General features: G+C 45.6%; 1 protein-coding gene across 1 annotated transcript in view; it reads right to left on the reverse strand.

Moving 5' to 3' along the window:
- Nucleotides 1-23,615, reverse strand: part of EML5 (EMAP like 5) — a 1,994,219-nt gene that overhangs the window by 1,688,955 nt on the left and 281,649 nt on the right. The window contains exon 2 of the mRNA XM_069208148.1: nucleotides 2,869-3,028. Coding sequence (XP_069064249.1) covers nucleotides 2,869-3,028 — 160 coding nt within the window. The remainder of the gene's footprint in view (nucleotides 1-2,868; nucleotides 3,029-23,615) is intronic.

Below are 23,615 nucleotides of genomic sequence, written 5' to 3' on the forward strand. Positions count from 1 at the left end.
CCGTCTCTATCCGGCGGCACTGGTTTTTAGATCTTCGCTATCCCGCTTGGGAGACAATGGAATCTGACCTAGGATGTCCAGTTGGGCATGCCAGGGAATCATCCATCGCTCAGTATTTCATATAAATGCGGGGTAAGTCCGCTGCCACCTTAGCAGGTTTTCTCATTATTTTTATACCCTCCTGCTAAATGTGGTCAGTACCAGGTATTGATTGGACTGATTTCCCTGCCTGGTCTTTTAAATTGTATAAGAAACAGTCAACTGCTATAGAAAAGTGAAATCTTTCTTCTGCCCTTTACACAATGCTATGAAACCCTCCAATATCCACTAATGGAAAGTCAACAGGCTATGTTGTAGTGGAGATAGGGTGGAAATGACATAGTCGGCTCAATCATTCAGTTGTGTTGGGTGTCTTCGAATCTCGCCTTCCTCTCAGTCATTTTCTGCTGAAGTTGAAGGGTGATCCCTAGGTGGTGGAACTATATGTGTCAGATGTGTCATTCTAGGGGTAGCTGGTGGAGGGATGGTTAGCAGAGAAGGGACCTTTGTGGCGGTGTTGATGGTGGTGCCTCTAACTGTGTAGGAAAACGTTGTCTATTATCCGAAAACATAGCCTGAATGTCCTGAACCAAGGAGAGGCATGAAAACGTCATCATGGTTGTGTTAGGACTAAGGATAATATTTAAAATGATACTTCAGTTGGTTCTGTGGAGATAGTAATCCTTTAAATCCTGGTTTTGGTCACCCTCATAATATTCCTCATCCTCTTTCTGATATTTTACATGGAGCCCGAGGGGCTGTGGTCTGGTCCAAATGGGCACTCATCATCCGAATCTTCCAAGTCTAAAAGATGGCTTGGAATGAGAGGAGATATACTGGTGGAATATAAAAGTCCAGGCTTCACAAATGTTTTAACTATTTTTGTCTTTGTCGACGGTGTAGTCAACGATGTTGTTGTCGGTGACATGTGAGCCGGCGGTGGAGCTGTCATTGATGCCGCCATCGTTGACGAGGTCTTTGCTAATGGAGATGTTGATGTAGCAATCGATGTGGGAAATAGCTGTGCCCTTCGTCTCCATAACCTTCAATGACAGGGCGGGAACATCAAAGGCAGTTGTTGTCAGAGCCGTAGACAACCTCACTGACGAGATGGTGGTGACTCTCGACAATATTCCTGTCGACTGTGATGTTCTCGTCAATGGGATCTTCAAAGGAGATTTATTTCTTTGTCGTTGATGAGTCTGAGTAGGTAGTCTGAAGCATGTCTTTTCGTGGTTTTGACAGAGTAGCAGGAATAGATAAAATTGTCTCTTAGGAGAAATATTTTTAATTCTACTTTTTCTTGAATACCCTTGCTTGGTGATGAGTTTTGAGGGATTTTCTGCTCTCCTCAGAAGTGCCCTCTAGAGATGTGGCTCTGTTATGTGACTTTGGTGAAGAGTGACTATCTGCTCCTGAAGATGTTTTGGGGCTTTAGTCTTTTGCAGCCATAATCTGCCTTCTCGATCCTTTAGAATGTTGGTAGAAAAAGTGCAACAAATTTTGCAGTCTTTTGCCTTATGGTCAGGGTACAGACAATAAATAAGGTTCTTATGTGGATCATCCACATGAACTATTTTTCCCACCGGTCTTGCAGGAACGAAAGAGGCCTTTAGAATCAGACATGGTAAATATAGATGAAAATACAATACCTTGCTTGAAGTAGAAAAAAAACTGAGCAGAGGCTCAGGAAGACTCACTTCACACTCGACATGCAGTGAAAATCTGAAGACAGGAGCCTCTCTTGGGAGTGTTGAAAAGGGTGTTGGAGCCTTATTGGTCAAAGCTCAAATTTAGCCCTTTTTTTAAAAAGGACATAGACTATAACGGCAGTAGACCCCGATTTCAGGAAGCTATGGTGTTTGTTGCATACTGCTTTTCTAAGGTACCATGGGACTCCCACGTCGACAACAGGGAATGATTCAAGCATGTGAATCTATGAAAGATCCAATACTGGATAAACAAAGTTACCCATCTGAATATTTCATTAATTGATAATGTATTTGCTGGGATTGTGCCTGCACCCAGCCAGGTGTACAGTCATGACCAGATTCATTGATCTGACTCTGATCCTACCAGTGCCAGATAACACTTAATTGGAAGGCCACCAGAGGGCCAAGAATAGAAAAACAGAAAAAGGAGCTTGTTAGATTGGCAGAATGTGAGATCAGTGTGCTGTTGAATGAAGTAAAACGAGGGAGAGGATCCATGGACATAGAATGAGCATGGGATATATAATATGTTGGAAAGTATAAAAGAGTCTGATTCTTTCTCTATGGCTAGTTCACTTCCCAAGATGATTAATAAACCTGTAACACTGGGTTTGGGGTAACCATCATACAAGTTCCAATGAGACTGTAAGCCTACTGGGAAGTACACCACTAGCTCTTGAACCTTGTGCAGACCTTTAACTGACTACAGTTTTGCTTATATTCACTGATGATCCATGGCATTTTGGAGCCACATTACTGCGCACTGGACGGATCTGGACCAGGTGGGAGGTGGGCGAGTGGTTTCAGATTTTTTTGTACTGTTTGAGGGGGGCTGGAACTTTTGCAACAGAAGGGCAAATTAATGGCTGGAATTTTATATTGTCCAGATATCGTATTAAACTAATTAATACACAAACTGATTGCACATTCATGTGATTGATATGGCTGCCATTTCTGTAATGTGCTGATGTTTCCTTATGTGGAAAACCCCAATAAAAATTATGTCAACTACCACCCCCTGATGTGGCACGACCTTCACACAGGTTGGCAATTAATTTATCCATGCCTTATGTTTTCATGTTTCAATTTAATATATTAAAAAAATCAATCAGCATACCTGGCCATCTACGTCAAACGCAAGACACGCCACGCCATGAGTGTGCACATCCTTCAGCACCGATATTGTTTGTACTGTATAAGAGTCCCAGACACAGATGTATGGCTCTTTCCCAACTTGTCCTGTTGCCACCAACACTCGTTCAGGATGCAAAGCGAGGCTAAAGAGAGAAAGGGAGAGGAAAGTAATCAATGGAATATTCATTCCGTTTTGTTAGGAGGTGCAATAACTGGGCACAAACATCAGATGATAATTCATTTAACAGTCTACATTCACAAAATCAACTTCACCATTTGCCTAAAATGCTGATCAGACATCAGCAGCAACAGATTTTGTGAATTTTAACAAGCCATTCCACACCATACTACAGCTAACTTCAAGGCCAGCTGGAAGGGGTACTTTATTGCAGTTTACTACAGATCACATGCAATTCTGAAGAGGGCCCTTCTGAATATGTCTGAATAAAACAGTGACAACTGCAATTGTCTGGCATGTAATTTCATTGCCTACGTGTACCAGCTGCTCACATGAAAGCATCTGTTTTTCTCTAAAGACGTAAAAGAGCTGGGGTCTCAAGCACAGCTGGGCATTGTTGGCATTAATGCAGTACTCGCGCAAACAAAAATGATGTGCAGCAGCGCCTCAAAGAAAGGGGTAACTGGTTAAAAGAGGATGGAGAAAGAGACTTAGACGTGGAAATACCAAAAAAGTACTTGCCCACGTGCAGCATAGCAGCGCATTCTACTTGACTCTTTTGAAGTCTGCTTACCCTGCCAAGCTGTACTGTAGAAATATTTACCAAAAAGAAATACTGAGAACAAAGCTTGCTTAGCATTTCACCTATTTTACCTATGCTCAAACATTATTCACCAGGCACCAGCAGTTAAAAGGGCTAAAGCATTATAGCATGCGCTGATAACACGGTCCACAAAACATTTTTTTAAACTATCTTTCCATGTAGTCTCTCTTCCCCAAGTTTCATTTTTCAATTAATCGTTTATTAATTTAGGCACCATCATTTTTACTCGTTTTTTATTTTCTGTCTGAAAGCCAATAGGCAAATATAAATCACTAATTATGGCTACTACTTTACTTTTTTATATAAAAGGATTCTACTAGTGTAATATGCCACTTGCTATATCACGGGGAAGTAAATCAAATTTGATAACAAAGGATGCTAGCTACGATGGATTATAGGGGTACATGATCTTATATCTGAAACTCATTCATGTGCTACCTGAAATGAAGGAATATATGCCGGTCCATATCTACTTCGTGTAGTAATCTTAATTATAATAAAAAAAAAGAGGGGAGCAAACGAATTTGTACACCCCTTACACTTTGCTTCGTGCAAATGTATGTAAGGCATGGTGGGAATGGTGGGAGCGCTCAGTAGCTTGAAACTGTGACTCAGAAATGAATCATAAACCTGCTGTTATCTTTAGGTAATTTGCAACTGATTCAGAATGAGACTAAAACTTTACTTCACCGGGCAGCTGTAGGAGACCACGACACAGCGTGTTCCCCACAGCAGTTTGCACACCAAGCAGACAGAGATTTGTATACATTAGCATGGAGCCGGGGCAACATGTACCCAGGAACTAAAACAAACAAACACAAGACCCATCATAGGCATTCAGCCGTGGGCGACTGAATGCCTTGTCCCTCGTTCTTCAAAAATATCATCCTATTGTCTGAAGATTTCAATCATTAATTTCAATATAATAAGCAATAATTAGGACATAGGACAAATAATTTGCTATAATATTCTCGTGACATACCCCAGCTGACACCAGTCTGTATATCCTGGAGAGAGAAACACCAACAAAGCATGTCATAGCGAAATCAAAATCATTCTTTGGTCTGAATGTAGCCTAGGTGGAATATAATCTGATGCAACCTACCTGCATTCTACCTCCAAACCAAAACTCTCAGATACCTGCCTCCCAAATAGAGAAAGGTTGCAAGTTTAGGTGTCTCACCAGTGTCTTTACCAATGAAAGTCCTATTGGAAAATGGCACTCTCTGAAGGGTCACCTCAGACATTTTGCCTTCCCCTTCCTCTTTTTCTGATCTCGTTTTTGTTGGCTTTAGGACTCTGTGTACTTTACCACTGCTAAGCAGTGCTAAAGTACATGTTCTTTCTCCCTAAAACATGGTACCATTGTCTCATACTCAATTGGCATATTTAATTATTTATAAGTCCCTAGTAAAGTGCGCTAGATGAGCCCAGGGCCTGTAAATTAAATGCTACTAGTGGGTCTGCAGCCCTGAACTGTGCCACCCACATAAATAGCCCCGCAACCATATCTCAGGACTGCTATTGCCAGGCCTGTGTGTACAGTTTCACTGCCACTTTGACTTGGTATTTAAAACTACTTGCCAAGCTTTAAACTCCACTTTTATTGCACACATGTAACCCCTAAGGTAGGCCCTAGGTAGTCCACAGGGCAGGGTGCTATGTAAGTACAAGGTAGAACATGTACTTGAAAGTTTTACATGTCCTGGTAGTGAAAAATCCCCAAAGTCGTTTTTCACTACTGTGATGTCTGATTCTCTCAGAGGTAGGCATTACAAATTCCCTCATACGCTTTTAAGTGATAATTTCGGATCTGAGAGGAATAGGCTTGTCATGTTTAGTATGGGTGGAATGGTAGTGAGAAATCCTACTTACTGGTGAAGTCGGATTCTACATTACTATTTCAGAAATGCCACTTTTAGCAACTAGGCATTTTTCTGCACTTACTGCCATCTGTGCCTTACAGCCTGTCTCCAATCCACGTCTGATCTGTGCTCATTGACAGCTCCCCTTGTGCATTCTACCCAGACAACCATAAACCCAGGACAATTAGCTGCATCTGCATTCATCTGCCTACAGGTTGGTTTCTCTGGGCAGGAAGGGTGGAGGGGCCCTATCTTACACTTCAAAGGCCAGTGGTCTGTCCTCACAGGACTCCTGGCAGACAGGTCTGGGTTTGAAAGGTGAACTTGTGCACTCCAAAACCACTCTTTGAAGTTTCCTCCACTTCAAAGGCCCTTTTGGGTACATATACTGGATCTGTGACCCCACCAAATCAGACACTTCTGGAGGTACAACTGGACTCTGTCAAAGGGTCAGCCTGGTTGCCCAAATGACTCATATGGACTGCTTTGTTGGAAGGACTGCTGGCCTGCTTGTTACCCTGCTGCCCGCTGACCCCTGACTCTGCTGGAAGGACTCTGCCTTCCTCCTCAAGTGCTATCCAAGGACTTGGATTGAGCTTACCTCCTATTCTGAGGTCTCAGGGCTATCAGAGACTTCACCAAAGAAGAGAAAATCCAGCACATCGGAAAATCGGCACTGCCAGATCAATGCAGTGCCTGTTCCGTGGCTGAAAATCACCATAGCGTCTGTTGCCTCAGCTCAACGCATTCTGGGGTTTCCACACATCGACCCTGGGTATCAAAATATTCCCGCACCGCAGTGAGGGACCAAGGCCACACTCAGGAAACTGCTGCGTCACCTTGCAGAATGCAAACAAAAAAAAATGCACTGCCTTTGCCACACTGAAAAATGTACACCTTGCTTTACTTTTCAATGCATCTCCTCCTTTACGTCATTATTTTTTACGCATCCCAGCAACTGTGTGTTAAAAGGATACATCCACTGATTCTTAAGGATTGAGACTCATTTAAACCTTTAAAGAGTGATATCTTGACTTGTGCATATCGGATTGTTGTTGTTTTTCTCCTATTTTATTCTGTTGAATAATATCTATTTTCCTAAACTGGTGTGGAGTACTTTGTGTTGGGGTTTTCACTGTGTTACTGTATGAGTTATTGGACAAATACTTTACACATTGCCTTCTAATTTAACTCTGTCTGCTCTGTGCCGAGCTACCAGAGGGTAAGCAAAGGATAATTTAGGTTGTGTTGTGACTCACCCTGACTAGGATTGTGGTCCCTGCTTGGACAGGGTACATACCTCTGCCGACTAGAGACCCAATTTCTAATACACTCAGAACCAATAGTCTTTCCTTAGAGCACAAGAAGATGCAAACACATACCTTAACTGTTACATTAGCACCACTTACAACCCTCCAAATGTCAGACTTCTTAAAGAAATGCATAACTCCACCACAAGCTGTAGAAATTTATGAATTATCTATGAATGTATAGTATTTTTGTATAGTGCAAATCTGGGTACAGGTTCAACATCAAAGATACACAGGACTATTATAGCATCATGTAGTCTTCTCTAGAGAGGTTTGTCTCTAGCTCTTTCCTAAATTGGTGAAGGGTTTAGCCAGTCCATATGGATACAGGGATGTTGTTCCAAGCCTTGGGAGCTTAGATGGAGAAGTTCTGTTGACGTATTTATTTACTTTTTACCTTTTTGTGCCAATCTGAAAGTGAGCTACCTTTGGGTGTGCTGACAGGCCCTAGAGATAGTAAGATTTTCAGCCAGCTAGATGGGGGTGTTGATTGAGACAACTATATAAATAATGCAACTACTTTTCAAAGCAGTTCTGGCTGGCAACTAGAGCCATTGGAGCGCCACCAGAACAGAGGCAACTGTCATATTTTGTCAGGCCATGGGTGAAATGCTCTGCAGCGTGTAGGGTGCCCTTATGAAGCTGAGTAGGAGGTTTGAAAAGCAATGGAGCAGAGTGTTGCCACTGGGAATAGAACATTTGTTTGCGTCCCTTTCACTGGCATGCCATTTTTCTGTGGGCATTTTCCTGTGGACTACAATTTTAATGTGGACAATTTAATTGGAAGTAAAATAAAGAAAAGATAAAAAGAAATATTATATGGATAACATTTTAGAAAAGGGTTGGAGTAGGGACAGGGGTTAGGGGTGAGAGGTTAAAGATAAGGGGCAAAGGGCTAGATGGAAAGAGTAAGGAGTTAACGGCAGGGATAAGAGTAAGCGATTAACAGTAACCAATGAAGGGTAAGAGGTTAAATGTACGGGTAAGGAGTATGGTTTAGGGCCTAAGTGCAAAGAGGTAAAGGTTAAAATGTAATCAGGTGTAGTAATGAATGCAGGTAAAGGCCAATGGAAGTAAAGGAAAGGGTAGGGTATTAAGAGTAAGGGGTTAAGGGTGTAGAAGAAAAAGCAAAGGGTAAGGGGTTGTGGATGAGGTATAGTGGTTAAGAGTAACAAGTTAAGGGTGGGAGGTTAAGAATGTCAAGGTAAGGGCATGGCCAAGATGGCGACCAGAGCGGATGCTCAATAGTGCGCTCCACTTTCGGCCCTTAAATAATTCTCTATAGTACTGCGCCTGCATCCTCCTGGTGCCTTTGAAGGGATTCGCCGTGGATCCCGAAGGATTGTGCAGTGGGTCGGCGAGCACACGCATTGTAAAACGGCTTAGGCTGTGTGTGAGAGGCTGTGAGGCCTAATGGAGCGCACGACCTTCGGAAGAGGAGCGTGGCGGGCAGCGTCCTGGGCCCCGAAGGAGGAGAGCTCCCGAACTTGGGCACTCGAGCATTGTGATCGGCTGTCCCGGTGACCCCGGGTGGGACCACGGAGGCCCTGGGGTTACGGGGTCGTGCCGCTGAGTGAGCCGCCGAGCCGTACAGCCCGGCGGACAGCGGCAGTAAGACGAACCGAAGACGGCGACCTACCGGAGCGGGGTGCAGTGCGCGACGGCTCCGGTTGCCAGGACCGGGATGCTGGAGACATCACGAATTTGCATGTGGTGAGCAGACGCCATCGAAGTAGTGCTGCGAGGTGCCTCACGGGCTACACATTAACCAATGGCACAAGTAAATACAAACTGACCGCCAATAGTACATTGCGTGGGCGTCACACCAGACCAGGGACGATTGACGCTGACACGGTGCTGGGGAGCGGCCTGGGGTGAGAATAGGCCGGAGCTGGTGTACAACCCGGGAAGGTGACACTATGCAATGAAAATACAAGCACGCAAAGTGGTTCCCTGTGGCAACTGGAAGTGGTCAACCTGCACAGATTACCGCCGGTAGGCCAATAGGGCACGCACTGCTCACATCCTGGAATCGAAGAACTTTAAAACTCTACCCCAACACTGGGGCTAGTGCTCATAACATTGGACAGAGCAACACGAGTGCAAACAGGCAAGGGTGGACGGCGCAAGAGGAGGAAACAAACCTTCGAAGACCCATGCACGAGGGCGAAGAAGTGACCAGCAGCACGATCACTCACCGCCATGGTCAAGCCAAAGCAGGCGCGACCATTAGCGACTGCTCCAGAAGATATGCTAATTTCTAAACCTGCAACTGTCGATCAAACAGCATCCCTCCAGCAACTGAGCGAAACGCTGCAATCCCACTCCTCTCAATTTGACAAACTATTACAAGCTATATTGGATACTAAAACAACCCTAGAAGGCAACATTGACTCGCTGGCGCTAGAGGTGAATCTCCTGAGAGCAGATCAAAGCATACTGGCAGACAGACCAATGAAACCTCAATTGCAACGGTCCAACCAGACATTATTGCACTGCAAAGCCAACTGCATAGCCTGGAAACAGAAGTGACAACACTGAACCGGAGAGCAGAGGATGTAGAGGGCAAGTCAAGGAGGACCAACATTTGCATCGGTGAATTAATAAGGTGAGGAATCCACAGGTAGCTATTGTATCCACCAGAAAAAGTGTTACCGAAGGTAAGTAACTTGTTCTTCTGATGGATACAACTACCTGTGGATTCCTCACCTTATGAATAGAGTCCCAAATCAGTACCGCACTTCGAGGTGGGAGCCTGACTGGTAACACCAAGAAGTCCTGCAATACAGATCGTTCAAAATGGCTGTCCCTCCTAACCTCCGAGTCCAAACAATAATGCTTTGCGAAGGTGTGGAGGGACGCCCAAGTTGCTGCCTTGCAAATGTCCACCACTGGAACCCCTCTTGCCAGGGCCGAAGTAGCGCACTTAGCCCTGGTGGAATGGGCTCTGATACCCTCAGCCGGAACTTTCCTTGCCAACGAGTACTAAATCTTGATACAAAGAAAGACCCACCTGGAGATTGTTCTTTTATGAACTGCTCAGCCCTTCCTCTGTCCAATATACCCCACGAACAGCTGGTCCTCCAGGCGAAAGTCTTTCTTCCTTTCAATATAAAACCCAAGCACCCTATTAGGGTCCAAACGGTGGAGCCTCTCTTCCTCCTTCGAGGGGAGAGGAGGAGGGTAGAAAGATGGAAGGCTAGTGGTCTGCCACATATGAAAAGGAGTGACAACTTTTGGCAGGAAAGCCGCCCTGGTTTTCAACACCACTTTATCCGGGATAAACAAGGCAAAGGGGGGTTCAACAGAAAGAGCTTGAAGCTCACTAACCCACCTGGCAGAGGTTATAGCAACGAGAAAAACTGTTTTAAGCACCAGAAACCTTAACGGGCAAGAGAGCATGGGCTCAAAAGGTGACCCCATTAAAAAGGTTAAAACAAGATTTAGGTCCCACTGAGGTACATGAAAAGGAGTGGGAGGAAACCTATTAACTAAACCCTTCAGAAACCTAATCACAATAGGTGATTTAAACAATGAGGGCTGTTCCGGTAGGCAAAGAAAGGCTGACAGAGCAGCTAAATAACCCTTAACTGTAGCCACTGCACAACCCTTCTTTGCTAAATCTAAAGCAAATAATAAAATATCGGGGCGGTAGGCCTTCAAAGGATCAATTTGTCTTTCTCCACACTAATCCACAAATTTTGCCCACCTGCCGGCATAAACGGTCTTAGTGGAGTGTCACCTGGCTGATAAAATAACATCCACTACATCTGGCGGGAGAGAACAGGAACTCAGGTTGCCCCGTTCAATCTCTAGGCATGAAGGTGCAGGCTCTGGAGGTGTGGGTGTAGAACCTGCCCCTACGACTGCGAGAGGAGGTCTGCCCTGAGAGGGAGACAGAGCGGAGGGCACAGCGAGAGTTGGAGAAGGTCCGTGTACCACACCCTTCTTGGCCAATCCGGGGCTATTAAAATGACCTTAGCCCAATTTTGGTGAATCTTCCTCAGAACCCGAGGAATCAAGGGTATGGGGAGAAATGCGTAAAGCAACTGGTTGCACCAAGAGAGCTGAAACGTATCCCCCAAAGCTTCTTGTGCCGGATACTGGAGGCTGCAGAATGACGGGCAGTGCGTGTTCTCCCGAGTGGCAAACAGAGCTATCACTGGAGTACCCCACATCTGAAAGATGTGGAGGACCAGATCCAGATGGAGACGCCACTCGTGATCGGCCGAAAAATGTCGACTGAGATCATCCGCACGCACGTTGAGCACTCTAGCCAGATGATTCGCTATCAAGCAAATCTGATGGTCCTGAAGCCAGGACCAGAGACGCAGAGCTTCTCTGCAGAGAAGATACGACCCTACTCCTCCCTGCTTGTTTATACCACATTGCAGTAGTGTTGTCCGTCAGGACCTGAACTGACTGACCGCAAAGGGTTGGGAGGAAGGCCTTGAGAGCCAAACGTATTGCCCGCAATTCTAACATTTATATGAAAAGCCTGTTCCACTGGAGACCAACGACCCTTGATCTCCAGGTCCCCCAGATGAGCTCCCCACCCTAGGGTGGAAGCATCCGTGATGACCATGGCCACCAGAGGCGGCAGTGAAAACGGCCTTCCTTGAGAAAGGTTGCTGTCCACAGCCCACCATCCTAACTCCGCTGCAGCATCTCTGGAGATCGTTATCGACTCCTCGAGATCCCCTTTTTGTTGAAACCACTGTCTGCGGAGGCACCATTGAAGAGCCCTCATGTGCCAATGTGCATGAGTGACCAACAGAATGCATGAAGCGAACAGACCGAGCAGACGTAAGACCTTGAGGACTGGAACAACCGTTCCATTTTGAAACATTGGAATTGTCGTAGTTTGGACTCTTGCTCGGAGCAAGACTGCTGGTCTCAGGATGACAGTACTTTCGTTTGTAGGTGACTAAGTCTCTTCCTACAACTATTTGTAACTGTTGTCCAAACCTTACCGGCTTACTAGCAGTACCTCATCAGAAACACAATAGTAAAAGGTGATTTGTAGCAGTCGCTTACGCATGGACTCAAAGTACAATATCTCAGGGTTTTCGTGGTTAAACGGAAATTACCCTTTTCTCACAGATTTATTATGTCTCATACAAACAAAGGCAATAACACAGATGCAGTAAAGTTATAATAGTTTTTATTCAACATAACTGCAATTTGTGATAAGTTGCATGAACTGCAATGATTAGGATAATGAATATACCAAGCAACAGTATTGAAAAGAGGAGAGTCATTGTTATAAAGACCCCCACCATTATGCAATATATGAAAGAAATATATGTATATGTAAAAGATGGAATAAGCCCTAATACCCTAAGGAGAGTAGGTCTAACCTCCTACCTAAAAGAGGAAGAGACGGGTTCGTTAAACCTAATCTGCCAAAGCCGTGTCCATGAGTGGCACCCCCAACCCTCGTTACCTTGGAATGAGGTCTCTATCTCAGACTCCGCAGGGACACGAAGACTGGGTCAGTGTCAAGATGACTGCAGCATCGGTATCAGCGATGGTGGCGATGCCCTCTGGTCGGAATCCCTCTGATTATGTGTCTAAAAGTGTGTTGTATTTATACAGATCTACAAGGTCCCCTGACATAAGTGTTATTCATAACAATAGATAACAGGCATGCTTGGGACGGCAATTAATATCAACAATCCCTCAAAAGTATAGAGAGGGAAAATCCCTAAGTGTGAATGCCTACTGTATGTTTGTCTTTCGTGCTTGATCTTGACGCCTTGGCGCAGTGACACTGATAATAGAACCCATAACAAGTGGCCTAACTATAAACAAGGCCGCCATTTTAAAGAAAATAAATAATTAAATGGACTAAGCCAGAGCAAGCTAAGTAGGTTAAAAGTCACTGGGTGACGGGGGCACGAGTATACAAGCCTACGGCTAAGCTAACTCCTGTTAACCCGTTAAAACAAACTAGGATTCACTACAGAATCAATGCCTGAATGTCCTGAATCCGCTGAGGCGGAGGATAGGCCCGATTCAATGCAGTACCCAGTACTGCCCCTATGAACAGGAGACGTTGAGAGGGCTCCAGGTGAGACTTGGGTACATTTATCGAAAAACCCAGACGGAACAACAACTGAGTTGTCATCTGCAAGTGATGCAACACAAGTTCTGGAGACTTGGCTTTGATTAACCAATCGTCCAGGTAAGGGAATACCGATACCCCCTTCCTTCTGAGACCTGCTGCTACAACGGCCATCACCTTTGTGAAGACTCGAGGTGCTGAAGTAAGACCAAAAGGAAGGACCGCAAACTGGTAGTGTTGCGACCCTCCCACAAACTGGAGATACTTCCTGTGCGACTTGAGTATAGGGATATGAAAGTAAGCATCCTGCAAGTCGACAGACACCATCCAATCCTCTCTGTTCAATGCCAGAAGTACCTGTGCCAGAGTCGGCATCCTGAATTTTTCCTATTTGAGGAACAAATTAAGAATCCTCAGGTCTAGAATTGATCTCAAACAACCTTCCTTCTTGGGGATCAGGAATTATCTTGAATAACAATCCTGACCCCTTTCCTGCTCTGGAACCAACTCCACTGCACCTTTTGACAATAGGATCTGAACCTCCTTTTGCAACAACAGGAGACGGTCTTCTGAGCAAAACGAGGGATGGGAGGAGGAAACTCCTGAAAAGGGAGAGCATATCCTTTTCTCACAATGTTTAGAACACGAGTCTGATGTAACTAACTCCCACTCATGGAGGAAAAGACGTAATCTTCCCCCTACAGGAGAAGTGTGGTCGATAAAGGGGAGAAAACTAGGGCTGCTTCCCTTGCTGTTGTCCTCCAGAGAAAGAGGATGATGCAGGGTGCTGCTGTGTGGCCCCTCTTGTCCGAACCCTCCCCTGCCCTCTAAAGGATCGATATGGGAGGCTGGTAGGTTGCTGGACCGTGGACTGGGGCCTCCCACGGTAAATGGCTCCACGCCCAAACCCCCTGAACCTCCAAAAGGACCTAAAAGGGGTAACAGAAGAGGCATGCAGACCCACAGACTTTGCTGTGGCCCGACTATCTTTAAAGCACTCTAGGGCAGAGTCCGCTTTATCACCAAACAGTTTCTCTCCATCAAAGGGCAAATCCAATAAAGTAGTCTGTACATCCAAAGAAAACCCAGAGGACCTCAACCAAGTGTGCCTCCTGGTAGCAATAGATGTACCCACTGCCCTGACCACCGAGTCCGTGGAATCCAGACCAGACTGGATTATTTGTTTTGCCGCAGCCTAAGCATCAGATAGAAGTTCACCAAATGGTCTCTGTACATCCTGCGGCAGGTCAAGAACCATAGCCTTCGCGGAGTCCATCAGGGCGTGGACGTATCTACCAAGAACACAGGTAGCATTCGCAGCCTTGAGAGCCATGCTGCAGGAAGAGAAAGACTTCTTTGTGGATTGCTCCATCCTTTTGGATTCCCTGTCTAATGGAATCACAGGGAAGGAGCCTGTAGCAGACCGTGTAGAGCAAGAGAACTGTACAACCAGACTCTCCGGGGTAGGATGTTTCAATAAAAAACCCGGATCTCCAGGCACCACTCTGTATCTTCGTGCTACAGATCTATTCACAGCAGGTGACAACACAGGCTTCCTCCAAAGCTCTAATATGTGCTGCGTAAGAGCATTGTTGAACGGAAGCAAAGGATCTGCAGAAGTTGAAGAAGGATGCAGGACCTCCGTTAAAATGTTTGTCTTAACCTCTGCAGCAGGCAATGGAAGATCTAAAAAGTTGGCCTCCTTTCTAATCACTGTGTGAAAGGAGGATGCCTCCTCCGTGAACCCCCGTGAAGACAAGTCTCATTTCGGGGAAGTGTCAAGCCCACTGACCGAATCCAGCCCTTGATATTCTCCCAAAGGCTCCACAATCTCCCCCTTATCCAACAACTGCCTTTGGTACTCTTCCTTTTCTAAAAGTCTCAAGGCCTTTCTGTGTGACCTCAGTCTGGCCTCTAACCTCGGCTTCGACATAGAATTGGCCGAAGTCGATGACACTGGCTTCAACACTTGACACGGAACAGGAGAGGAAGGTTGACTTCGGCTAATCCATCACTCGGATCCGGTGCCGGAGCGGATCCCAACGGCGCTGAGGACACTTGCGGCTCCACCATCGGCGTCGACTGACGGGGCGATGAAATCTGCACCATAGGCCTGGACGGCGACGTCATGGGAACCACAGGGCCTTGAGGCGACGTTATCGCCGTCGTTTCGGTACCCTCAGCCGGATAGAATGGAATAATCAGTGGCACCTTGTATGGCGCAGGGGAGCCCAACGAAAATGCCAACGACCCGTGGGACCAGCTGGTGCACCAGCAGGGGCCATCGCATTGAACATTGAGAACATGGCATTCAAAAATGCCGCCAGATCCACTCCCGGAGCTGGGAAGGCAGGGTACCGCTGATCTCCATGTTGCACCTGTGCTTGCTGAACATCGGACTCATGAGCAGCAGATGAAAATCGAGGACTGTCCGGAGGTGCCACTACCGCGAAGACTGACGGCGCTGGAGAACCCTCAGGGCTCTGGGGTTGTGGAGTCACCGTCGGACTCACCTCTCACATCGCACGGTGCTGACGAGATGGAGACCTTGATCTTGACTGGCTCCGAGCCGAACGACGCCGAGAGTCATGATGACGCCGTTTCTTATGTCTCTTCGAAGAAGCATGGGAAGAGGATCTACGATGGCGCTTTTGTCCCTTCTTCGCCTTGGCCAAAAAGAGTTTGGCCTCTCTTTCCTTGAAAGCCTTAGGAGTCATGCTCTGGAAAGAGACACACTCCTCGACGTCATGCTCAGAGCTCAGACACCAAAGGCAATCGTCATGAGGGTCAGTAACCGGCATGCGACCCCGCACCCACGACATGGATTGAATGCCGACTTTCTAGGAGGAGACATTGTAACTTAAAACCTGATGGAAACTAGCAACAAGATTGAACACCTCCAACAGTAGCGAGAGCTAGGAGAAAACCGTTAACGTGAAGGCACAGAAAAAAGGGAACTGACGTCAGCACGCTGGCGAGTACCTCTTATTGGCATGGTGACGTCGCGTGGATCCGTGCAATTGTGACGTCCTCGTCGAGGGGGAGAGCTGACAAGAAGATTTTCCATTGGATGCTGGCGCATGGGTGAATTCATAAGGTGAGGAATCCACAGGTAGTTGTATCCATCAGAAAAGGCTCATTAGCGTTCTGGAATTCATTACCATTGTCACCCATGGGCAGAGTGGCTATCGCAAAGATGATAGTGCTCCCCAGATTACTATACTACTTCACAGCTCTTCCACTAATCATCCCTCGATCTTTCTTTAAAATCTTGAACAGCCTATTGACGGATCTAATATGGAAAGCAGGTCGCAGCTGCGTAGCTGTCACTACCACTTACATGTGGACTTCACAAGGTGGATTAGGTGCACCAAATTATGAGCTATATTATGCGGCCGCACAACTTAAATGGCCGTTGCATGGATACAGAACCTCCCCAATATTGAACTTGTGTTGGTACGTGAGACACTGGGGCACACTAATGTACTGGGTTGGCTGCAGGACAACACAAATTCTCCACGGCACACAAATATCTTGTTGACAGTGGCTAGACACTGTTGGAATCACTATGTCCTTAAAGAGGGAGCTATCCCTCCCTACACACCTAGCATCCCATTACTGGCCATCCAGGGAATAAAGCAACTAAGCATACACCATGACCTAGAATCATGGACCACATTAGGCATACAAACAATAGAAGACATCTTCAAGGATGGTAAACAAATGTCTTACTCTGAACTTGCACTCGCCTATGATGTAGGACCAGGGCGATTCTTAACTTATAATGCATTACAACAACTCACACGCAAGATATGGCATAATGGTGACAATGAACCAACAGTTCACCTACTACTACACACATTGCTAGTGAGCTCAGGACTTCAATATACCATCTCCCAGTTATATAGGGATTTGTTAGAGAACACTGCAGACGCACATGTTATCACGCGGGCTCGATGGGACCATGTTCTTGTGAAGCCGCTGTCACAGCCAGAATGGAACATGGCGCTTAACATGGTCAAGATGGTGTCACAAAATCCACGCTTCCGCTACACCCACTTTAATTATTTACATCAACCCTATTTATCCCCGCATAGGCTATTGCGCATGTTTCCCCATAATAGTCACGAATGCCCTGGATGTGGGGAGAAAGAAGCACATTTTTACCACATGATATGGGATTGCCCACCGGTTTTCCGTTCCTGGCACACCATCACCTCTCTGACAGCTAAGCTGGTGGAACATCCACTATCACCTACACCAGAATCTTGCTTTTTGGGAGTTCTCAAGAGGTCAGCTAAGGGAAAGCAATTACACAAGTGCATTGACTTGGTGTTTGTGTTATTTAAACGCCTGCTAGCGATGCAGTGGAAGGCACAGACCACACCAGATACACGCACTGGTTAAATGACCTGTTAAAATGGGCTAAATCAGAGGCACAGGGTCTTCATGTGCTGCAGGACAAGGGAGTACAGATAAATGCTACACCCACTTTAATTATTTACATCAACCCTATTTATCCCCGCATAGGCTATTGCGCATGTTTCCCCATAATAGTCCCGAATGCCCTGGATGTGGGGAGAAAGAAGCACATTTTTACCACATGATATGGGATTGCCCACCGGTTTTCCGTTCCTGGCACACCATCACCTCTCTGACGGCTAAGCTGGTGGAACATCCACTATCACCTACACCAGAATCTTGCTTTTTGGGAGTTCTCAAGAGGTCAGCTAAGGGAAAGCAATTACACAAGTGCATTGACTTGGTGTTTGTGTTATTTAAACGCCTGCTAGCGATGCAGTGGAAGGCACAGACCACACCAGATACACGCACTGGTTAAATGACCTGTTAAAATGGGCTAAATCAGAGGCACAGGGTCTTCATGTGCTGCAGGACAAGGGAGTACAGATAAATGGAGTTGAAATATGGAACACATTCACAGCCTCAATAGAAGCTAAAGATGATATCAACCCCCCTTGAGTACGTGATGGAGGCCACTAGGTCACGGCGCCCATGCAATGAGGGAACAGTACATGAATCACAGTTGACGTGCAAACAGTATGGCAGTGAGAGCCGCCCACATCCCGTACTACCATAACCTACAATGTAAGGTAATAACATTACTAATAATAGAAAACCCACAGAATAATGACCATAACCAACTAGGATCAGATTCCACGGAAATGAAAGGTATAAGCGCCTAACATGGGCATACCCTCAACAATACACCATTACAATGATATCTTCACAATACATAAACAGAGGAAGACTGTGCAATAGATACAGACAGGAACGGTTAATTATGTAAAAGTACACATAAATGTGTGTTTCTATCTCATCCCCCCCTCCCTCATATATACTAAGTTCTACCATAAATGCCTTTTATTATGCATAATGATTCACCACGTGTATACATTAATGGCCTGACCAGATGATCAAGGCATGTGTTGTTGTATGATCTCTTCTTTTCACATCTTATGTTATACAATAAACAGAGAAACAAAAAAGAATGTCAAGGTAACTGAGTAGGGGTAAAGTGGTAAGAGAGCACGGGGTCGTGCAGGAGTTAGGGGCTAAGGTTGTAAAGGTAAGAGCGAACGAAAAGCTACTGAAAATAAACAGCAACAACAGTGAAAATAACAGGGCAAGCTTTTCTCACATAAAGTGCACTGTACAATGCTGCCAGCACGCATGATTGTTTGCCTTCCTCATAGCACTAACAGCAGCAAGGAAAGCTACACATCACCTGTTAAGATTAACAGAAATATTAGAAATATCTTGCATCACCACAAGTCTTCAAATTTGTCACTCAAGTCAGGCTTCAGAGTGGTCAGCTTGCTCATGTTTACTGCTATTGCTGATGCCATTCTGCACCAATCTTGGATCCAGAATGAAAGTCGCTGTTACTGTGGGACCAGTGTCAGTGTGGTGTGCTATGTTCGGAGTAGTACGCCTTAGTAGGAGCACATTTGTCAGTGATTTTCATTTCTATGGTACTGCCAAATGCCATTTTCAACTGTGGCTCCTGTCCCTTGGCAAATTAGGAGGTAATGCGAGGCTGCAGAGTAGACCCTGTGCAGCGGATGACAGCAGCTCCACCGCATCCTGTAAGACTAAGACTGATCTGTCTATCACACAGTGAGGTAGACTGAAGTCTGCCACAGGTACCTGACTTGAGACTTATGGCCTCGGATACACACACTCCCCAAACCACTGAGTGCAAATACAAAACTGTCTACAGAAGTATGTGGTTCATTCACACACAAGAAAGGCCCGAACAGTGTAACACTCACACACACATACATTTGCTTCTTTAATAAGTCCTGAGAAGGTCTTGTTCCAGCTGTGAGATTACCCTAGTTATGGAGGAATGGAAAGGATTTCACATGTAGAGGGATCTGGTGGGTATAGTCAAGTTATACGTAGGTGAGATGTGAAAAGTTGGGAGAAACATCAGGACAGAATGCAGAGAGAGAAAGAGACAATTAGGGTGAAGGGGAATTGAGCAGATAGGTGGTGTTTAGCAAAATTTAAGCAGGATGCATGGGGGTAACTGGAAAGGGAGAACATAGTTAGAGATCACTGAGCACCATACTGTGTGAGGACAAAATGAGGAGCAGGAAGGCTGTGGGACTTTAAAGGTGGAGTGAGTACTTCTGTGAAAAAAGTGCACTGATGCAGTGGAGTCCACGTGCACTGCTGCATGGTCCTGAGCCCCATAGTCCAGGTTCTGACTAGAAAATTCATTCCACTTTATTGGCAAGGTCAATTTGCACATGAGGATCAGTGTGCTATGCTTACACCATTATGCATCAATGAATCATTCTTTGAATGAAAGCGCAAAATGTAAAGCTGTATGTAACTTAGGGCCAGATGTAGAAAGCATTTTGCATGGTGCAAACTGCGAAAATCGCAGTTTGCGCCATGCAAAATGCCTTTTGCGATGCACATTCACAATTTGCGAGTCGGTACCGACTCGCAAATTGTGAATGCGACTCGCAAATAGGAAGGGGTGTTCCCTTCCTATTTGCGACTCGCATCGCTATGCAAAATTGCTTTGTGACCGCGAATACGGTCGCAAAGCAATTCGCAGTTACCACCAGTGTCACACTGGTGGTAACCCATTCGCAAAAGGGAAGGGGTCCCCATGGGACCCCTTCCCCTTTGTGAATGTTGCCAAAAGGGTTTTTCAGAGCAGGCAGAGGTCCAATGGACCACTGCCTACTCTGAAAAACCGAAACCAAAAGGTTTCGTTATTTTTTTTATTTTGCAACTCGTTTTCCTTTAAGGAAAACGGGCTGCAAAATAAAAAAAAAACTGCTTTATTTAAAAAGCATTCACAGACATGGAGGTCTGCTGACTTCAGCAGGCCACCATCACTGTGAGTGCAGGGACTCGCTATGGGGTCGCAAAATGCGACCCACCTCATTAATATTAATGAGGCGGGTCTTTGCGACCCGATAGCGACTCGCAGTCGGTGTCTGAGACACCGTACTGCATCCGATTTCGCAAAATCGGAAATCGCTACATCCGGCCCTTATTGTCTAATGCCCTATTTGGAAATTAACTACCAGCTGTAATTGATTTTTTGTGTCATGGATCATGGAGGTGGATTCCCGAATGGACACATAATTTGTAGAGTATTAATCTGGACTCACTGAAAATGGATATCGGAATATGTTGCTGGGCCTGGGCCACAGTGCAGCCAACTATATCCCCATCCTTCTTCGGAAACCAGCACCTTACTGTACCATAAAGAGGTGAAGGAACATATATTGGAAGACTATGCACTGTGCTAGGGTCCCATACCCAATGCCCAAACACAATGCCTATTCTGATTGGTCAAAAAGTAATCAGTCTGAATAGTAGTAACAACGGGTTGTTTCAGCCATTCTGATGGCTGCCTTTCAACTAGTCAGGATGCATATCTGTGGTTAGACCAGTTTGGCCATGGATAAATACTTCTTGCTGGGTTGACTATGAAATCAAGGAAGAACAGGGATAATAATAAAATAATTCTCTTCATGGTGCTAAAATGTGACGGTGCTAAAATGAATTATATCTAACCAATAGGCGCCTATGAAGTGTATCCCTGCTTATAACGTCAATTATAGCTATTAGCTGTAATGGGCTGGAACTAAACCTAGGAATACATTTGTTTTATTTCATGCTTCATTCAGGGAACAGCCATAAACACATAGTAAGTAGAGGCAATCATCTAAATGCATGTTTGTGGCAGATAGAAACTACCCTCTAAAGAGATCATGAGTCTTTCTGATAGACCAGTGCCTCTGACAGACTGGTAAAGAGAAGCATCTGTCACACTGCTGGCTTTGGGTCTAGAAATGTGCCCATAAAACCAACCCACCTTTAAACTGAGGTTGCAGGTATTTTCTAGTTAAAGCAGAGCAGGTCGTAAAATGTTATATCATGCATGTCTATTTTCTAACCACAAGGGCCTAACCTATAATGAAATATTTATTTGCATTCCTCAAGAATCTAGATCTCTTCATCTTCCACACACAATGCCATGTCCAAAAAACATTCACTAGTTATACAGTATTTCACCTCCAGATCTCCAATGCTTTGCTTCCTCTCCTACGTGGCCACATAGTTAATTACATTTTATCAGGAGAGGGTCCTCTGTGTCAATTAGTGTCAGGTGTAGCAAATGACTGCCCTATGCTACCCAGCCCTTCTCGCGTTAGCCATGTTCTTGTGAATCATGACAGCAGCAGAAGCAATATAAAGTATACAGGACTCTATGATCGCTCATTCTCTGTTGATTCTGCAGATTGTCCGAACCCCATTAATTCAACAAGAGCAACTAGTGTTCATCACACTGGTACAATTAAAACTAAAATACAATTGAAACATAATGCATATTTCCTCAACTTATATTAAAAGGTAAAAGTGTGCCCTAGAACTAGCATTTTGAAACCTGACTTACTTTGCTCTGAAGGATGCAATGACTTAAGGCAGAGCATCCCAAACTTTTAACCCCTACGGTGCCCTGGACGAGGTGATCTCGTCCAAGGCACCGGTTCCCGGGTGCCTTGGACGAGATCACCTCGTCCTGCACCCGGGAACTGGGGGGAGCGCTAGCGCTCTCCCCATGTGCTCCACACCCACCCCCCCAAGGCAGGGATGGAAGGGGAAGCCCTTCCCCTTCCACCCCCGACCCCCCCCACCCCCTCTGTGACGTCAGCGCACATCACACACTGACAATCACAGAGGGCCTCCTCCCATCGCAATCGAAAGAGAAATGCAAAGCATTTCTCTTTCGATCACGTGGGGGAGGCCCAGAGAGGCTTCAAAGGGAAGGAAAGGAATTTCCTTCCCTTTGAAACACCCACTAGACACCAGGGATTTTTATTTTTTTGGGGAATTGCCATGAGGGAGTGACCCCTTGGGCAAGGGTCGCATCCGGGGGGGGGTGGGGGAGGCATTTTTTTGGAAGGCCTTTTCTGCCCCCCCTGGGGGCAGAAACCTCTAGGCACCAGGGATCATTTTCTTTTTTTTTTGGTTTTTTGGAGGTGGGGAGCGACCCCTTAGGCAAGGGTCGCTCCCCTGGGGGGGGAATTTATTTTAGGCCATTCATGCCCCCCTAGGGGGCAGATCAGCCTATTTTGAATAGGCCGATTTGCACCGGGGATTTTTTATTTTTTTTGTTTTACAGATGGGGAGCAACCCCTTGGACAAGGGGGGGGCAGAAACCTCTAGGCGCCAGGACAAATTATTTTTGTGTGTTTTTTTTTTTTTTTTTTGTTTTTTTTAGAGATGGGGAGCGACCCATTAGGCAAGGGTCACTCCCCTGGGGGGGGCAAATTGTATTTAGACCATTTCTGCCCTACTTGGGGGCAGATCGGCCAATTTGAGCTCAATCTGCCCCCAAGGGGGCAGAAACCACTAGGCACCAGGGATTTTTTTTTGGCGCCAATGTCACGCAGGGGGAGCGACCCCGTAGGCAAGGGTCGCTCCCGGGGTGGGGGTTGGGGGGGGCAATTTTTTTTAGCCCATTTGTGCCCCCCCCCTGGGGGCAGATCAGCCTATTATTAAATTGTATTTAGACCATTTCGGCCAATTTTAGGTCAATCTGCCCCCAAGGGGGCAGAAACCACTAGGCACCGGGGATTATTTTTTTTTGCGCCAATGTCACGCAAGGGGAGCGACCCCGTAGGCAAATTTATTTTAGACCAAATGTTTTAAACCACAAACCTTCATGAACCACCTAACTTTAACAGACAGGCTACAAGCAACTGTTTAATCTAATAGTAGACAATGATTTCAAAATGCTGTGAACAACCAAAATAACATACTCTTTATAATTTTGCACATTCCATTCCAACAGCAATTGATTGTAAAGGTCACATACTTGACTACGCCCTTTGATATAACTTTATTGGACTGTGGCCAAGATATTGATCTGCTCATAAAAGTGGAAGATGGTGAACTGCACTGGAGCTGTAACACATTTTAGAGTGTGGTACTGCACTGTGGTATCTATTTAGCCTTCTGGAAAATTTTGGTGTTGATACCAGTGATTTTAGCAAACTTGAAAAACCCCTTCTGCTTGAGTGTATGGGGCAAAGTCTCATATCCATTTTTGTGTTGAAACAAAGCCCAGTTGTGCATTACAGAATATCAAATATACTTTTATTCAGTGAAAAAAATAAAGTTAAAGTGACATTACAGTTAGGTGAAAA

Source organism: Pleurodeles waltl, chromosome 9 (genome assembly GCF_031143425.1).
Source record: "Pleurodeles waltl isolate 20211129_DDA chromosome 9, aPleWal1.hap1.20221129, whole genome shotgun sequence".
NCBI lineage: Eukaryota > Metazoa > Chordata > Amphibia > Caudata > Salamandridae > Pleurodeles > Pleurodeles waltl.